This window comes from Melospiza georgiana, chromosome 1 (genome assembly GCF_028018845.1).
Source record: "Melospiza georgiana isolate bMelGeo1 chromosome 1, bMelGeo1.pri, whole genome shotgun sequence".
Lineage (NCBI taxonomy): Eukaryota > Metazoa > Chordata > Aves > Passeriformes > Passerellidae > Melospiza > Melospiza georgiana.
The window spans coordinates 17180377-17198343 of NC_080430.1; the positions used below are offsets into that span (position 1 = coordinate 17180377).

The window sequence follows — 17967 nt, forward strand, 5'->3', positions numbered from 1 at the left end:
GTTAGAGACACTGTTGAAAAGAGTGTCCTGTCTTAATGACACAATTAAATGTTTTAGCTGTCCTATTACTTGGGTTCCAAGAGTGTGACACACATCAAGGTTCTGACGGAAGTAGCTTACTTAGTCACCTAGATGTAGGCACTGATGTTACCAGAAAATCAAACCAAAACAACTTCAGGAGCTGGATCGAGTCCTGTTGGAAGTCAGCACAAAGGAAGATGATGCTGAGACTCTGAGTTGCCTCTTGAATCTACAGTTAGGGGAGAACATTCAATAAACTGAATTACAAACTTGTCTCGTCTGGAGTAGTCTTAAAAGATGCTTCAGTCTCTGTTAAGTCTTATTTTCTTGGGCAAAGATTTCACCCCAAGTTGGACAGCAGCATGTCCAATAAGGCCTTAGAAAGCATGTTTTTCTAGAGAAAAAGAAGTTTGAGATCTGCTTAGAACAGTTGTCAGTTTGACTAACTTGCAGATCTTTGAATGTTTTGTTTTACCAGCTGTCAGTAAGATACAGTGCATATATTGGCATTTAGGTATTAAATAAAAATTATACAACACTTTGAAATCTGTAGATGACAATTTATTGCTGTTAGTGGGACTCTGTTCTGGTGTAGGATTTGATAAAGAAAGGAAAAATACAAGGAGGAGAAAACAAGGATATTGGATTCAACTGGATTATACCCTGTCTCTGCTTCTATGTATTTAAATATTGATCCTAGGAAAAATGTTGTTTAAATTTGTAGTATATTTTATAGGGTGATCCTGAATTGTTTCATATGGAAAGTGCAGATAAAAATAATGTCTCACAGAGTTAAATAATGAAATTAGGGAGGTGTGTAATCCTCAGGGTAGATGCTGTCTTCACCATATGTCTTCCGTCTGAGCAAATGCAAAACTACCTCGTGTGTATACTCACAGTTCATTTTCTTTGTTTGTCTCTGCTTGTTGTGGCTGTGTAGAAGGGATGCAAAAGCAGATGCATGTGCTTGGGGCATGGAGAAGGGCTCTGCATGCCCCCTGTGTCTCCCATGCATGCAGCAATTTCTGTGGGGGTGGCAGTGGTGGGGAAGCAGCTGCTCTCCACAGCAGTTTCCTCACTGATGGGAGACACTTCCTTGGAAGGCAGTGCTGTCTCCTCCAGCACAATCTGGCTTGAAAAGCTTTTGTGGAGCATCCTAGGATCACAGGTGCTTTCTCCTTCAGCCTGAAACCTCCATGGCAGCCCCAAAGTGCCCCAGCTGTTGCACTCCCTGCCCTTCCCTTTGCAGGGACAGATACAGACAATGTCTCCAAAAGTTGCTTTTTTTTAAAATACACGTGCCTATGAAGCTGAGGCTGACATCAGTCCAAATCAGGAGGGCTTTTTAAGTTGGTTTGCTAGGAAGAAGGCTTTCCTTTGCAATACAAATATATGTTGATGGCTCCAAGAATCACACAGGGAGACGTTTTTGCTGGTCTGTTAAATGGTTGCTCAGCTGTCACCCTCAGGCATAGGGGAATGTAGCTAAAGTAATTCTTTGTAAACAAGAGTAAGTGTTGTTATCTACCTTCCTGTGTAGAGCTTGGTTCAAAATTATTAGGCAGAGGCTACTTTAACATTTCCTTCCTCCTCTTCTCTTTTTTTTCTTTGTGCAAGGAAAGAAAAAAAATACTGTGCCAGCAAATAAATAGGTCAAACACAATTACTCATACAGAAAATCCTTAGTTGAAGAGCAGGGAGAAGGAGGAAGCTTTGGAAGCTGCCTTAAAAGCCTTAAATTTCCACTTAAAAACCAAACTCAACTTGGCCTTTGAATTTATAATAATCTTCTTTTTGAATAGAAGGCAGGTGGAATTGCAGCAATTTGTAAAATGGCAGCTAAGCAGGAAATTGAAGTGATGATGCCTTGTGGTTAAAGGCAGGTAAAATGTTGAGTGCATGCCTGATTGAAATGCCCAATAGCTGTAATCGGATCAAGTTTATTTTATGGAACTAATAGTTCTTGAAAACCAAACTTCAATTGTATATGAAGATTGATCCCTTTTCAGTTTTATTTGTAAGGAAAAAAATTGTAATTTTGTCACCATAAAGAAATTTTCATTTGGCACATGACAGCTGTAAGAAGCTTTTGTGCCCAGAAAGTTAAACAGGAGTTAAGCATTCAGAAATCTTTCTCAAGCAAATGGAAGTTGGAAGGACTCCCTTAAAGTAGGGATTGGGTCAGAACTTGACAAACACTAAGCTTAGAGAAGGGAGTCTTGCTCTTACCCTTCTCAGCTTGTCCTACTTGTCTGCAGTCCATGCTTATATCTGTCTCAGTCCAAAACGAAAATGCAGATGAGATACTGATGGGAGAGTGAAAGGCTACCTAATCAAGCTTACTTACCCTTTAGGATAAGACTTTTTATGTGTAGCTGCTGGAATATTAAATTTTAAATAATTCGCTCTAATAAAACCCAAGTGAGATAGAGATTCTGAGCTGGAGCTGCTGCTGCCTTTGTCCCTTCCCAGCCTCTGTCAGACATTCACGCTTCAAAGGATGTCATGTTGCCAATTTCATTAATGTCACATCATCCCTCTGGGGTCAGGCCAAACAGTAAATATTGCTGTAGGGTAAAGAATGCTTCTCTGGGGGAAAAAGGAACTTCCTGTTGCCAACTCTAATGACTCTGTTGTGAGTGTTAACACTGTGTGCTTTCCATAGGGCACTTGCTACTGGAAAGTCAGAAGTGTGCCCAGTGTCATCTGACATAATGTAGGTTTCAAGCCTTTCAGCTTGCAAAAGAAACTCAACACTTAGAGGTCTCTTTATTTTCTAATTTTTTTATGCTAGTCTTAGTTTATTGTAGTTAGATTCAATGTCACCAAATCAACTGAAAAATCTTGAACCATTTAAAAGCAGGAATCTCGGTGTCTTTCTCTGAACAAGACCTCGTGAGTGCTGAGAGGACAATGTTAAATTTGTCTATCATCCACAACAGGTTTTTGTATGCTAATTCTTCTTAACTGGAAAGTTAAACCAAAAAAAAAAAAAAAAAAAGAAAAAAAAAAAGAAAGGAGAGAAGCAATACTGACAAAATACATCTGGTTGCTGTTAACAGAAGAGTGATGACTAGGGTTGCAAATATTAGCAGGAGAGGTTAAATTTCCCTGAAGAGAGACTTACCTACATATGTTCAATTTTGAAAGAAATACTAATTTGAAACCTGCCATTTCTGAAAATAGTCTGCTTTACTATAGACTATAAGGAAATATAGACATTCTGATAAGAAAATTGAGACACAGGCATAATTTCTTTAAAACTGCACAAAACTAGTGTGGCAGAAGTGTTTTACCCTGAGTGTCTGACACCCATATACAATCTGTCTGCTGAACATCTTTGATTACATATTCTACCAAACTCCGTATCTTGATTTCTGTAAGGAAACCATGTTCTAAGCCTGGTGCTTTATCATTTCCTCAAGCAATCCCTACCTTCACATACAAGCACCTTTCCAGCTTCTGTTTTTCTTGCTCTGTGTCACCATGTCATATTTCAGAACTCCCTCACCAATGAGAGAAGAGGCAATCTTGTGCAAAATTGACTTGCTGCACACACATAATAGCATTTCCAAAGGTCTTTTGGCCAGCTACCTTTCTGTAGGGGCATTTTTCCATGACTCATAAAGGAAGTACCTTTTTAAGTAAAAGGGAAGTTGACTAAAGAGTCAAGAGTGACCAAGTGGGGTGTTTTTCTCTTGTGGCTGACAATTGTGATTACTGGTCAAAGATGACCTGTCTTAGGCTGAATATTGCTTTTACAGACCCCATATATACAAGTTTCAAGTTTGCCAGATACTTACTATTAATGGAGATCAGACTGGCACACTTTAAACCCTCGTTTCCATCGAAGAGCATTTATATTGGGTGGTCTTTAATGACCTCTGTCAGTCATCCTAGATATGGCAGGATATAGAGTGCAATTGGCTCTTTAAATTCAGGAGTCAGAGAAATAATGAGTGAATACAGCAGGGGAAGTACAACCTGCATAGAGATTTGAAGTTTCTGCACTCTGAAATTGGAGAGTTCATAGCTGAAATGTGCAGGAGAAACTTGCTGAATATCAGCATGATAAGGATTTTGCTTCTGTGTGCAGGTGGTCTTTTGTGTCCTTACAGATAAATTTGCTCACATAAGTGAGTTACTTGCAATCATCCTCACCCCTAGTTTTCCAAGCACAGTTTATAGCTCAAATGATAGATTTATAGTTCCCTGAATCATGACTAATGTTCCCCCATGACTTGTTACTTGGCATGAAAACTATTTAAAACCATTAAATGGCTGCCTTCTGAGGCCAGCCAATGGAGTCCCTTGATGTCTTGACATCCTCTGACTACCAGTGGGTACTTTGGATTTTCTCACACTCTTTTCATGCCAATCTTGGTCTTGTCCCTTTGACCTCAGGTGCAGCAATCTGCAGTACTGCCTTTAGCAGCAGGTGTTTTTGTACTCTTCAAACTACCAGAACTGAGTATGCTGGAACTGCCAAAAGAGTTGCCTTAAGCAAATAATTCTCTTGGTACTAACAGTCATTACTTGCCCTTGCAAACCCACAGCTGAAGTTCTAAAGTCCAGGTGCTTTGAATTCCTGGCATGAGTTACAGGAGCAGCCTCAATTTTGGCTTTGATAGATGCCTTGCATGGCTGTTGCAAACACCTGTTCTGCCTGTTGCTGTAATTGCTTTGCTCCTTTCCAGCCCATTGCTGGCTCTCAGTCCTAGGCCAGCCTGCTCTCCCATGCTGTCCAAGCCCTATGGATGTGTCACTGCCCTAGCTGTAACATTTTGGAAATGAGCAGCATTGACTCTTATTTCTCAAACCTGAGGTTGTGGTTTCTTTTTCCTAGTTTTGTGACAGCCCTTAAAGCTTTATCCATGACAGCCACATGCTTGTTGGGTTTTCCCTGGAAAGGCAAGATTTTTCTGCTTAAAACATCATCTGCTATATCATTGCAAGAAACCCCAACCAATACTGCTGCCTATCCTGTTTCCTTTCTGGGAACATCCTGGTCTGTCTAGTTCTCACCCTCAGCATCCCCACAAGCATCCCCAGCAAGCCTACAGACTGTTTGTGTTCTGGTGTGTGTCATCCAGGATGCTGGTATTGGTTTGAGAACTGTCTCCTGTGTGTTCAGTAATACAAGTAGCAGGAGGAGAAGGGGAATCATGCTCCTCACATCTTCTGCTGGAGTTCTCAGTAATGCTCTTCATTTGACTAAGCTTTTTCCATTTTACACCTCCTGTCTCTTATTTGATACCCTCTCAGAACAATCTCTTCCCTCTTCAAGCTGTGAACTGTGTGCCTGCTGCCACTTCTCCTCCTGCCCTGCATGTCCCTCCCTCCTGGCTCTGACCTTCCTGGTGCTGATCAGGCACTTGGTGGTGGTCATGTCCTCCCAGCAGGCTGGCTGCCCTAGAGGCGTTTGTAGAGAGATGCTTGCATACACATTAAGCACCTACCTGCCACTCTTGTAGGTTTTCTGCTGCCTTTTTTCACCTTCTTCTTCAAATCACACTGAGTCTAGACCCTGCTGCATAAACTGTTCTCAATTCCAGGCAGGTTTTTTAATTGCTTGGAAAGCATCACATTTGGTTTTCGGACCAAGAAATGCAGCAATGTTGACCTAATAAGCTCAGCCAATAAGTAAAAAAAAAAAGTATCCTCTTAATTAATTAGCTTGTTAACCATGATTAAATAGCCATATGGTTCATATTGCTTTGGTTCATTTGCCTTCCCCCCTTACTTAGGTCTTTTGGATCAGGAGTTGCTTTCCCATGTGAATCCCTGTTCCTTTTGTGTTCTGGCCTTCTGTTTTCCTGCCTGTATGACTCTTGTTTATATTGACAACAGCAGAGAGGACATCTACAGACCTTTTTACATATAGAAAGCAGTATGACAACAGTTTCTAATTCTTCTGAATAATCATGTGTATATCTGTCTGTATAGTGTTTAACTGGTAGCAAAAGAGATGAGGCTCACCTGCTGTAGTCCTAGAGACAGGAATAAAGGTCAAGAGCTGTTGGACTTCAGATAAATGTTTGGTGTACTTAGCAGTCGAAAGGTTTGAAATAAGAGGAAGATTAAGTGAATTATTGCTACATGTTGATATTCATAGTGTCACTGCAGTGGAGACAGAATTTAACAGGGATTAGGAGGGGGATGGAAGGTACTCACCATAAATGCTGAGTGACACTGCACAAGGGAAGGAAGGAAGCTTTTTGCGTTTTTTTTTTAGGCAGGCAAATTTAGTAGTAGTGGCTGGATAAGAAACCATGCCACCGTTCCTTTTAAGCCTTCAAAAGATTTCAAGCTATGTCTGCTGGGGAAGGACAAGACCAAGAGTTTCATTTTTTTGGCCTCCTTTAACAAATTCCTTGTATTATGCCATTGCTGTTGGCAGCTGGTGAAGTAAGGAGAAGGGTCACATATTCCTGTGAGACGAGAAAGCAAATTTCATTACTAAGGGCCTGTTTTAAAAATACACTACTTGGGAGAGTACTCTGGCATCTTGGGAACTGAATCTGCATGTTTATCCATGAAATGAGTATGTAGGGACAGAGGTGGTTTAAATGCCTGTGAACTCTGCCGGTGAACTTCTGCCCAGGCTGGGAGTAAATGGGCTGACCTTCAAATTTACTTACCAGAGCTAGACTTTTTAATCTGAATTTTGGAACAGGATTTATGTTCCTGTTCTTGTAATATGAATAATGTAAGGGCAGTGGCTTTCAACCTCATTTGATTGGTAAACCAAACTTTTTCAGCTGTAAGCAAGCTGTTTTTCATTGGTTTTGCAGACCCTGTCAGAAGTCTCAAATTCACGTTTGCTGTATTGCATATTTTCACTGCTTTTATAAACTGAGTTAATGGATGCCTTTAAACTAGTCTGTGTTTCCTGGAGGAGGAGGAGAAGATGCAGACTCACAGTTTGAAATGCTCTGCCTGTGAAGGCTTGTTCTGGAAGTAACAATTTAATTCCAAATAACCTCAAAAAATTTGGATAATTTTGGTTTGGGTATTTGTATTTACCTTTTTTTATTGGTGAAAATAACCCTTTCAAAAATATGAGTGCCTATCCCCCTGACCCATGCTCTCATGACACCCTTGCTCCCCCCAAAAATGAGAGAACTTGGCTTGAGCTTATTTAAAATGCTACATTTTCCTCATGAGGCCAAGTTTTGATTTTTTTTTTCCCTCTGCAATCATGAAGGCTGTTAAAATGATACAGTGGAGTCATATAATGACTTGATTCTAAGAGCTAAAATTTCAGAATAACAATCATTATATCCCTGCCAAAACAGTTTTGAGCAGCCAGCGTTGTGCTGGCTTGAATCAGATTTCAATCAATAAACCAGAGGTGAAAGGCACTGCTGCTCATCCTGTTTAAAAATTCCCTTTTCTTTATTTACCATTCAGTACAGCAGCTAGGATTTCTTGAAAACATATGGAGGTTAAGTGTAAAAGCAACAGGCCTGTCAGTTCTTTGCATATTGCTGAAACTGTGGTTTTGTGAACGAATTCTTAAGTGCAAATTGCCATTGAAATAGCACTGATGTGGTTTTGGGCTTGAATGGTCAGCAGAGGGCTTTTCAACCCTTTACTGCCCATGAGGAACCTGGCAGACATATCTGGCAAAGCTTAGCTGAACTTAATTCTGACACGAGTCCTTTTCCTGTGGTCACTTTGTCAGACACCGAATTTTCAATAACTGACACAGCAGTTATTGAAAATTGGTGTACTGGGATGAGCTAATTATCAGTAGACACAAATGATTTCTTTAAAATGTAATTATCTTTAGTTTAACCTGTCATATCAGTTGTGGTGGATCTGCCATTAATTTCTACCTTTTTCCCCCCTTTTTTTGCCAACGTTAAGTGGCTAAAAGCCAAGGTAAGAAGTGTTATTTCTCCTTTGACCCACAGTGCCTCATGTGACTGATAGTAGAGGCTGCAGAGCCATTAAAACTGAAAACTAGCGCTCTCTTACACTCTCTTCTGCTTTCCATAGGATATCTAGATTAAACATGCTATACTTTTTTTTTTTCATTTACAGCATTTAGCGTGTCAATATATCTGTGATACATTGACATCTGCATTTATACATAGATACATTAATTTCTCTAACACGTTTAGTGCTTTGCTCTGAATTCAGTAGATGCCTTGATTCCCTTCACTTACATTTTTTGCAGGAGACTTCCCAGACAACCTGAATGACTCTGCTAGTCATATAGCAGGGGCAGATTGAGAAATTCTGGGCCGTGCTGGCTGTATTTTACAGTCAGTGTTAAAGTTTGATTTAAATTATTAACATCTGAATGACAATGAATAATACAAATGTGGCTTCCCTTTAAGGAAAAAAATGATAGAAGACATTTGTGCATGAACTTGTCAATTGTCTACCTTTCTGATGTCTGTTGTTAATTAATAGTGAAAATAACATTAGGCTTGTGTTTAGACTCTTTGTATTTACTGGTGTCTGTCTCGTGCGTAGCTGAAAACTTGTTGTTTGACAGCTGTCTGGGAATTCTCACTTCATATTCTTACACTTGAAAAAAAAAAGCTGTCAGTAATAGAGCTGCTCTGTTATAAAAATAAAATCATGTTTTCCCTTATTTCAGCATGGAAATAACCAGCCTGCAAGAACTGGCACCTTGTCAAGAACAAATCCGCCTACACAAAAACCACCAAGTCCTCCCATGTCAGGCCGGGGAACTCTGGGGTAAGAATGGACTGGCTGGTCCCTCCTGTGTAATAGAAATTTTTAATTGTGCCAGTGTTGGTGTTTCTTAAATTCATGGATAGATGGAAATTCTGGTTGCCTTTAGCAAAAAAAAAAAAAAAAAAAAAAAAAAAAAAAAAAAAAAAAAATCACAATATCCCTTTCTGTATGAACTCCTTCAGCTGCATTGACTCTTCAGGATGACTGCAAGAAATTTTTTTCACAGGGAAGGATTTAATATTGATATGGATAAATGAGGAGGCTATTGTTATTCCTGAATTTTGGGAAGAAATCCTTATTGACAGAAACAAATCTTAAAGTTTTAGCTTTAGTGAGGGAAGGACTTTATGAGTAAAGTTCTTGTCTACTCATTTCTTAATATTAGAAGAGCTATGAAGTGGCTGTTTGTGCTGTAGTTGTTGCATTATCTAAGCAAAATTTATGGCATTGTGAACACAGTGGCAACATTGATTCTTGCTGGCTTGTGCATTTTCATTTTTATACTTAAATGAGGAAGGATTTTGCTATTCCCAAGTCCCACTATGAGCAGAGTTCCCTGCATCTATTTTGCTGCTGTGGGGAGTGAAATCTGCTTATCTTGGTGTGCCAGCAAGTAGTTGTTCCTGGAGACCAAAACTTTAATACTTGAGAAGCTCAGTGCACGTGCCATATGGTTTTGTCCAACTGTGCAATGTCTTCCAAAAGGCATCCTAAGTGACTTTCTACTTGTCTGTCACACTCAGCTTTCTCCTTATACTGTGGGGGACTGAGGCACTGTACAGCTGGCTGGCATGGTGGTGGTGGCTTTAGGTATGTTGTCTCTGAGAGGCAGGAAGCTGGAAAAATGAGGAGTACTGAGATGGAGCAGGGTGGAGATCAGGAACAATGGTCAAGGAAAATTAGAGGCAGCAACTCCTTTTGTTGAGGATTGAGTGATTTTTAATCCCTTTTTGATGCTTTGGTGGTAGAATTTGCTGCATACTCCACAGAAAATTGACCTAGAGGTTTCCTCAGCATGTTTTCTGAAAATTCCCATTGCTCAAGGGCATGAAATCAGTATTCCAATTATGTCTCTTATCCCAGCTGAGAGAGTTGTTTATCAGTTCTGGGAACCTGGGTAGCACTTTCATGTCCTCTTGGATGCTTGCTAGTGAAACAGAAGCGTTGATGTACTGGTGAGCTGCCTCTCTCAGTACTCCCCCCTGAACAAGCCAGAGCTGTTTGGTTGCCTTGGCTGATGCCTGATAAGGATTAATCAGCTGAATGTCATTTCCAGATGAGCTTGACAAGCGGCAGCAGTTGGCTGAGGGGGAGGAATAATGTGGGTTTGTAAGAGAGATTTCTATCTGCCCTTCTTGTTCAGGAAGTACAGTTCTTGTCTTGAGCAGCCGTGTTCTGCCAAGGCATGAAATATCACAGGCATGACTTACCCTAATTTATGCAGGAAAAAATCGCTAGAAACCACAAGGATGCTGCTCTGCTCCCTTTGATCCAGAAAACAGAGATAAGTATGTAAAACCAGAATGAGCTTAGTGTGCAACATTGGTCTTTAAGTAGGTGATGTCTGTTGTGCAGCTTGTCCCTCCAGGGCAGGACTATCTAAAGTGAGTCCTGCATGGAAATGTGAAAAAGTGAAAAGCAAAAGGGGATGAAGTAAGCAGGGGTCTCTTCAGAGGACCAGAGAGAGATTGTGGAAATCATTGGGTGTTCTGGTTTGAAGTACCGTGGAAGAATAAGTGAATTGCTGGAACTGGATGTAGTGGGAGTAGTTGAAGTCATTCCTTGAGGGTCCTGGAGCAAAGCAAGGCTCTGGGCTCCCTGTAGCTCTCCCTAGTGGCAAGGGCTCCCAGCATGGCCCTGTAACATTGGAGGACACTGAGGTGGGGAGCTCTGAACAGTCTTCCATCTGTAACAGTCCTTTGTCTTCCATCTATAACAATTTATTATTAAAACCTCTTAAAGAAAAAAGTGGAAATGCTGTAACTGTTTCCAGATACTGTGGTGTTTGTAAATTAAATTGTCTATATGAAGAACTCTAGATGATTTTAATATGCAGGGTGTCACCACCTATAGATCTGCCAAAAGAGATCAGTTGTTGAAAAAAGAAGAAATTTTGTATTCTGGCTGTAAGCAGTAGACATCTAAAGACTACCAAATAAAAATGATAAGCAGGGAAGACTGTTACTGAAATAACCTTGAAAAGTAAGTTTAGTACTGTTGCTTTTCACACTGTAGAGAGAAAGTCAGTAAGTTTCTTAAAATACCAGGAAACTGTATAACTTAGCAACTCTGTTATAACCAGTAATTGAACAAATTATTAAATGCCAGCAGTTCAGTATTTTTGGTTTTGCTTAGCTCTGATGCATTGCCAAATTCTGTGTTTTGCAATGGACCTGTCAGTTACTGCTGAGAACTGAAGAGCTCTGCGATTCAGTGCAATAAATGCACTGTTCTTATGGCAGTAATGGCTCTGGTAAATACATCTCAAAAGATCTGTGTTATATTTCTGACTTGATGCAGCCTGCTCAGTTGGAGTTCTCTGGGCTTTGCTTTCTTGGGCCACAAAATGGAGACAATGAAGCTCATCTATGAGGCACTTCCAGATCTGCTTATGTGAGATGAGGTTGCTTGATTACTGTGTGAAGCACTGCTCCTAGGAGAAGTACTGGTGATTGCAAATGTCACTTGTTCTGTGAATCTTGATTCAGTCTTGCTGATGTCTTAATGAGATGAATACCTTTAGCCAAGAGTACTTTTGGAAAGGATTCTGATGGCAAGGGAAAGGAAGGAGGGAAGAGGAGATTAGTACAACAGAAATTTGTCATGTGCTGACAGTTTACCCAGTGTTATGCAGATGTAGCTATTGTGTGTTAGGTTGCTCAAATAATGTATTTCAGGTAGATAGTTTAGTTTTGGCTTTTTTGACCAGTCTGTGTGCTGTAGGCCAGCTTGTATGGATCTGTGTAAGAGTACTTTGGGCTGTTGAGTGTGACCTGTCTACCCTGCCTGTTGGAATTTTACTATATGTCGCAGTGAGGGTCACTGCCATGATCTTTAACAAAAGATTTAGAAAACAAATGGATTTACAACTTCACTTATTTATCCTTTTAATCTTCTGTTTCTTTATCTTTCCGTCTTCAAATCTTTTTTTCCTTGACCAGACGCAATACTCCTTACAAAACCCTGGAGCCAGTCAAGCCGCCAACAGTCCCGAACGATTACATGACCAGCCCTGCCAGGCTGGGCAGTCAGCACAGTCCAGGCAGGACAGCTTCCTTGAACCAGAGACCACGAACACACAGGTAGGCTGTTTGCCACACTAACTCTCTCCTGCCTGGCAAGGCAATGCTTACTAAGTCACAGAAAAGCCTTGAAGCTTTGTGCCTCTTGGCTTTTTGTTGAAAGGCAAAAAGGTGAGTTATTCTACCACTGCATCAGCAAAGCTTTACTGCATTGCTGACTTCCTAACATGAAGAAGTGCCTTCATATTCAATATTCTGAGTGTAGCTTTTTAAAACTTGTTATTTTCTTCTTGAATTGCAAGGCTAAATGTTTCTCTGTGGCTCTTGAGTGAGTTCATTTTTTTTCAATTTGATTTTTATCACAGGCTTCAGACTGCAGGGGAAAAAACAGATCAAAGAATTCAATGTAGTTAAAAGGTTAGCTTGTATTTTAGAGAGCTTCTTTCTTAATATTTTTCTTATCTTAAAAACTCCCAGTAGGCAGTTAAACATGGTAGGTCACTAACAGGGACTGAGAGAGTATTTTAGACACAGTTGGTAATATGAAATACTGTCAGACTTAAATAACTTCTAAATGTCGCTGCATGAGGATCTCGTTAGTCTGTTTAGCTGGCTACTGTGAATGCTCCTCACTCCCATCTCACAAGATCTTCTTTTATGTAGGCTGCAGTTAGAAATTCAGCTGCAACCATGGTGACAGGATCAAGGTCTTCAGCAGACAGAACACTAATTTTGAAGGAATTATCTTGGCTTCCATTTCAGATCACAGATTTTCTTTTTTTGTAGTGTTATTTTCTAAAGAGATATATTTGAACGGTTTGCACTTGACTCTTGACTGATTTATAGCTATCCAGGAGTAGTAAATAAACTAGAACTTCACTGAGTACTCTTAATTAATATGGAGGAACTAAAATGAAGTTTTGGCTTCAAAACATCTTATGTGCTTAGTTACCTTTACATTATCCATTTAATGCATATAAATTCAAGAGTTAAACTAAGGAGTGCTCTTAGATACAAATAAGGATAGATTCTGCCTGAATTTTGATTCTTTTTCATTTCCTTCTAAGAAAATAAATGTTACAGCCTCCAAAGGCACATCTAGAAATGTTATCCAATAGTTTACTATGTTTTGCATTGCTGGCCTCTGATTTGCATGTCATATAACATTAGTTAGACAAATTTTGAGCTGGCTGTACTGTTAGCTTTCTGACCATCTGAAACAAACTTATACATAAGCATGGGTAGTGGGGAGTGTTAGATACACAGAAAATTAAGCAACCATGTCCCACACCCCTCCCCAGGTGGTTTATCATATCCATTCTCAATTGAAAACTTAGTAATCTAAACTTCTGCTCTGAGTAGAGGAGATGTTCCTTCAGCTGACAACATAATTAATCTTAAATAATTATTTAGAGTTTAGCCATGAAGTCATCCAGCCCCAGCATACTACTTTCAATTACTACAAGGCCCCTGAACTACTCCTGCAGTTGTTACTCCATTGCCTAGAACTTGCATAGTTGATTACCTTTTAATTTCTTGAAGCATTTAATTGCACATTTTATTCATAGTGATGTTTATCAGCTTAGCTAATTCCATTTATTAGGAATGTAATGCATCCAGACTTGATTATCTGTATGCAATTGTAAGTAAAGACAGAGACATTTAATAGGGAGTTTTTCAACAGTCTGTAATTGAGTTAGGCTGGAAGAGCTCACACAAGAAGTGTGGCTGTTAACATGCTTTTGTAGGAGATGCTCATACTTGTGTTTTTCTTGTGCGGTGGTATTGTCACCTTATTGTAAATCTTCCTTACCTTCTGGATGATTTTTCATGGTCAGCTCCTCACAGAACTGACTTTTTTTTTTGCAGCACGGCCAACAAACTGCAGCTCTCTCCTCACCCAGCTAACCCACCCTTTTGTAGCACTCGTGTGGCCTATTAAGGGCAGGGCTGTTCCTAATCTTTGGTCATTAGTGCAGCTGCAACTCCTCAGGTGTGAGACTGCCTTCTGCACTATTTTCTTACATTCTATCCTCCCACACAGTGGCAGCAGTGGAGGAAGTGGCAGCCGGGAGAACAGTGGCAGCAGCAGTATTGGCATTCCCATTGCCGTGCCTACCCCGTCACCGCCGACCATCGGGCCAGGTACGTGGGACCCCTCCCTGCTGCCTCCTTGTGTTTGCACTGGGACTCTCACTGAACATGGTGGGCTACAAACTGTCCTGAGCTACAGTCCTACTCAGGAAATCACTTATGAGTGCTGAGTGATGTCTAAAGTTTTAATTCTTTACCAAGAGTAGTGGCAGGACAGTCAGTTACTGAATAATGGATGGTTAAAATACCTTTGCTGGTCCATGTTTTTGCAAGGCAATCAAGGGTGTAAAAGGGGAGTAAAAGACAAATGTATCCTTTTAAAGCTTAACTGTAACTTTAAATGTGTCTGCACTTTGGCATTTCTGGATGGCCTGAGAGCAGCAGCAACTATGTACATGTTTAATGGGAAATAGTGGCTTCTGAAATACTGTGCTAACTTTGCCATCTGTGGGGAAAGAATCTTGAGGGATCTCCGTGTTGGAGGCACACTCCCTTGTGTTTAATAATGATGAATGATAAGATTGAGTAGGATCCTTCTTTACTGTTATTATCTTAGTAATAAACCAGCCCAGTCACTGACTTTGTGTTTTGCAAGCCCATAAGACACAAAAGAGAGTAGTGGAGTTTTGGTGTAATGTAATTTTGCTGTTGCAGAGATTTCTTTGTTTCTTGGATGACAAGTCTTCATTTCCTTTTATACATGTAGGCTTTCCTTTTCCAGGATATTTTCTGGTCCTGCAGTGGTATAAATAGGCATGAAATCTTACTATCATCTGGCATCCCATAAAAGTCAATGAGAATAAAGATTGGCATGTACAGAACCCTGGATAGGATCAGGGTCTGAACTGGTATTAGTTAACAGAAGTAGAATTTTTATATTTGTTTGGGAAGCCTATCAAGTGCCTGTACTTTCTTTTTTAAAAATTTTTAATAATATGGCCTAATTAGGAATATAAACTATTTTATTAGCACACATTTCTGTTCCTCCTGGAGCCCCGCCAGCACCACCACTGCCTCCACCTCTCCCGATGGGCAGTCTGATAGGTGAGACTTGACAATGCTGAAGTGATTGCAGACATGCTGCATAATCAATAATCACCTCTTCCTAATGAACTCAGTGAGGGGTTTTTCTTCTGTAGTGGGACCTATGTGATTTTATTACAAAAATCAGTTCTGGGATTTTTTTTGGCTTTTTTTTCAACAAATCTAATCTCCACTAATTTCCTGTGGTTAAAGCCTCTGAAGCTAAATGCACTAGCTATGGAAAAAAAGGTGCTAGTTGCTTGAAATCTGCTCCCAATTAAGCTAAGATCCAATTAATTTGATCTATAAGATCTCAGAATCTGCTTGAATATTGGCATTAGGCTGTGTAACTCCTGCAGCAGGAGCTAAGTCACAGCAGTTGCACTCAAGTTCAGAAATGGTAGTTTATGTGTAGGGTGATGTGTGTGTTCTATTCTGTGGGCACAAAGTGACTGGAAAGCACAAATGTCTGTCACAGTAGCTTGGCTTTGATTCCATAGTGCTGCAGGCAGGTGTCAAACTGGAAGACTTGAGGATATGAACTAGCAGTTCTTGAGAAATTGCTTCAAGCACTACATACAGCAGTTAGGGTGGGATCTAAAAGTAGTACTTTTCAAAATAGACAGGAAAAAATACCCCACCCTTTCCTGTCACAGGCTGATGACAAGAATAATTGATTGAGTTATGAAACTAGCTTTGGAGGCTTTGACCCACGTAACCCTTTGCACTCTCCCTTACTGAAATGCTAAGTGAAAATGACTTTGGATAGCATCACAGGACTGCAAACTTCTGTCTGCTTGCTGTTTGTGTCTTATATAATTATATAATATATGTATATAAAAGCACAAAACACTTTATTGCAAACTAATTTTTGCATTTAAGAATTGTGTTAATTCATGCAACTACAATGAGTGAGATTCATTAGTTTGCAAGGTGTGATTTTCTTTCTGTCAGAGGTTAATCTGAAAGAACTTAAACTGTTTTGTTAACCTTGAAGTTTGTGCAGCCAGTAGGTGGAAGGTAAATATGGGTGTTTATCATGAAGAACGAATGACATCTTTGTCAACTGGAATTGGTGATTCTGATTTGTTAGTACAAATTCCATCAATATAAAAGCACAACCAGCAAATATGATTGATAAATGTGCCAAATGTCTGAAGCTCATGACATTTGTTTCACTGTTTTGTTAGAGTGTTGTTTTATATTATACTGGGGGCACGTTCAGCTTTGCAATTGAAATTATTTGTTTTGAGCAGAATGTGGAATTTTTTTCTGTGTGCTCTTTAATAAAGGGTATTATTGCATGTAGTATAATTGAGATACACTTAAGAGTTGGATTCAGTTTTCCAGTCCAATCCAGTCTCTCAAAGTACTCTCAGCATTTCTCAATGCCCTTTATATGAATGTTGGTTTATGTTCTGTGTGTTTTTTCTCATTGTTGATTGTAATGGGGATGTTTGTTTTTTCTGTTAATTGCCTGTTACTGATCTTAAATTATTGGAGAACTGTAATCAAGTATTTTCCACGTTCTGGACTTTTTCTGTTTTCTGCATTCTATCCCAAGTAATGCTCTGCTTAAGTCTTTTCCTTGGTTCCTTTGGCTAATGCTTTTCAGCTGCTCCTGGTTCAGCTCCTGGTTCCCAGTATGGCACAATGACCAGGCAAATCTCACGACACAACTCTACCACTTCTTCAGCATCTTCTGGTGGATACAGACGGAATCCTTCTGTGACTGCCCCATTCTCTGCTCAACCTCATGTTAATGGCGGGCCTCTTTATTCTCAAAATTCAAGTAAGCTGCTGCGCTCTGAAATCACAAACTGTTTTGAGCAAAATGATTGTACAAGCATGCATGGCATTTTAATTCATTTATGAAAAGCATCAATGAGATTACGACTTTCTTTCCTGAAATAGAAGGAAAAACAAACAAGAAAAACCATATTGAAATTGCACAGTGATTGCACTATATGCAATTATACTGTTTTCCCCCCTGACTTATTTGCTGTTACTCATGACAAGAAATTATTAGGATTGCCTGTCTAATTATAGGCACATTATACCTGGCATTTCAGGTGTGCTTGGAGAACACAAACTAAACCAAGGGTCAGTTTTTCTGTGGGAGACCTAAGGTGATTGGAAGTACACTCCCCCACTATTTGGATGGTGGCAAAAGAATACTGAGCACAATGTTCATGTTCCTGTCACACAGTTCCTCCCTGTCTCTGTGTCTTTCTTAAATCCTTTCCTGATTCCAAGTTTCTCCTTTGTTCTTTTCTTTAAGCTTGACTGTTAAAGAGCTCAGTCTCTCTCTTTTAGCAGACAACTTCTCTGCTTTCACATTAGTAGGAGCATCTGCAGGAGATGAGGGAAGGGATGGATGCCATGGGCAAGTGAGCAGGTTTTAGTCAGCAGCCTCCTGCCTTCCTACCCCAGAAGGGCAAACAAGGTTCACTGCAGAAAGATCTGTAAAATAAGGATCTTGGCTGCTGGTAGGAAGCTCCATCAGGAAACTTTTTCGTTGCCATTCCCATGAATTTTGATCAAGTACACATCGAGCAGTGGTAGTTGTATAATGTTTTTTTCTTGGTAGTGTTCAGAATGCCAAGTCTTTAAACTTCAGAGGAATGTTTCTTTTGAAAAGAAATGTTGATGTTTGGATTCAAGATCTCTTTAGACTAGTGTTTGCTGTTGTGTACTTACTCTTAAGAAAAGAATGCTTTTAAAATATTTGGGACACTGAAGTGAAGAGTTTTCTGAGTAGTTTAGAAGTATTACATTTGTCAGAAAGTATTTTTATATGCAGACACAATATCTATCTTTTCTCTTTTTCCAAACCTGATTTTCCTCCTACTCTTGCTCACCCATACTAGCA

At 39.8% G+C, this 17967-nt stretch overlaps 1 protein-coding gene across 5 annotated transcripts in view; it reads left to right on the forward strand.

Annotated features, from left to right (window-relative positions):
- ABI1 (abl interactor 1) overlaps positions 1-17967 on the forward strand; it is a 77267-nt gene that overhangs the window by 50615 nt on the left and 8685 nt on the right. For 3 of the 5 annotated variants that reach the window (XM_058039237.1, XM_058039219.1, XM_058039228.1), the window contains 6 exons: positions 7894-7908; positions 8636-8736; positions 11898-12038; positions 14023-14123; positions 15042-15116; positions 16711-16887. In XM_058039237.1, coding sequence (XP_057895220.1) covers positions 7894-7908; positions 8636-8736; positions 11898-12038; positions 14023-14123; positions 15042-15116; positions 16711-16887 — 610 coding nt within the window. The remainder of the gene's footprint in view (positions 1-7893; positions 7909-8635; positions 8737-11897; positions 12039-14022; positions 14124-15041; positions 15117-16710; positions 16888-17967) is intronic. The other 2 variants (XM_058039246.1, XM_058039210.1) reach the window with 1 other exon arrangement.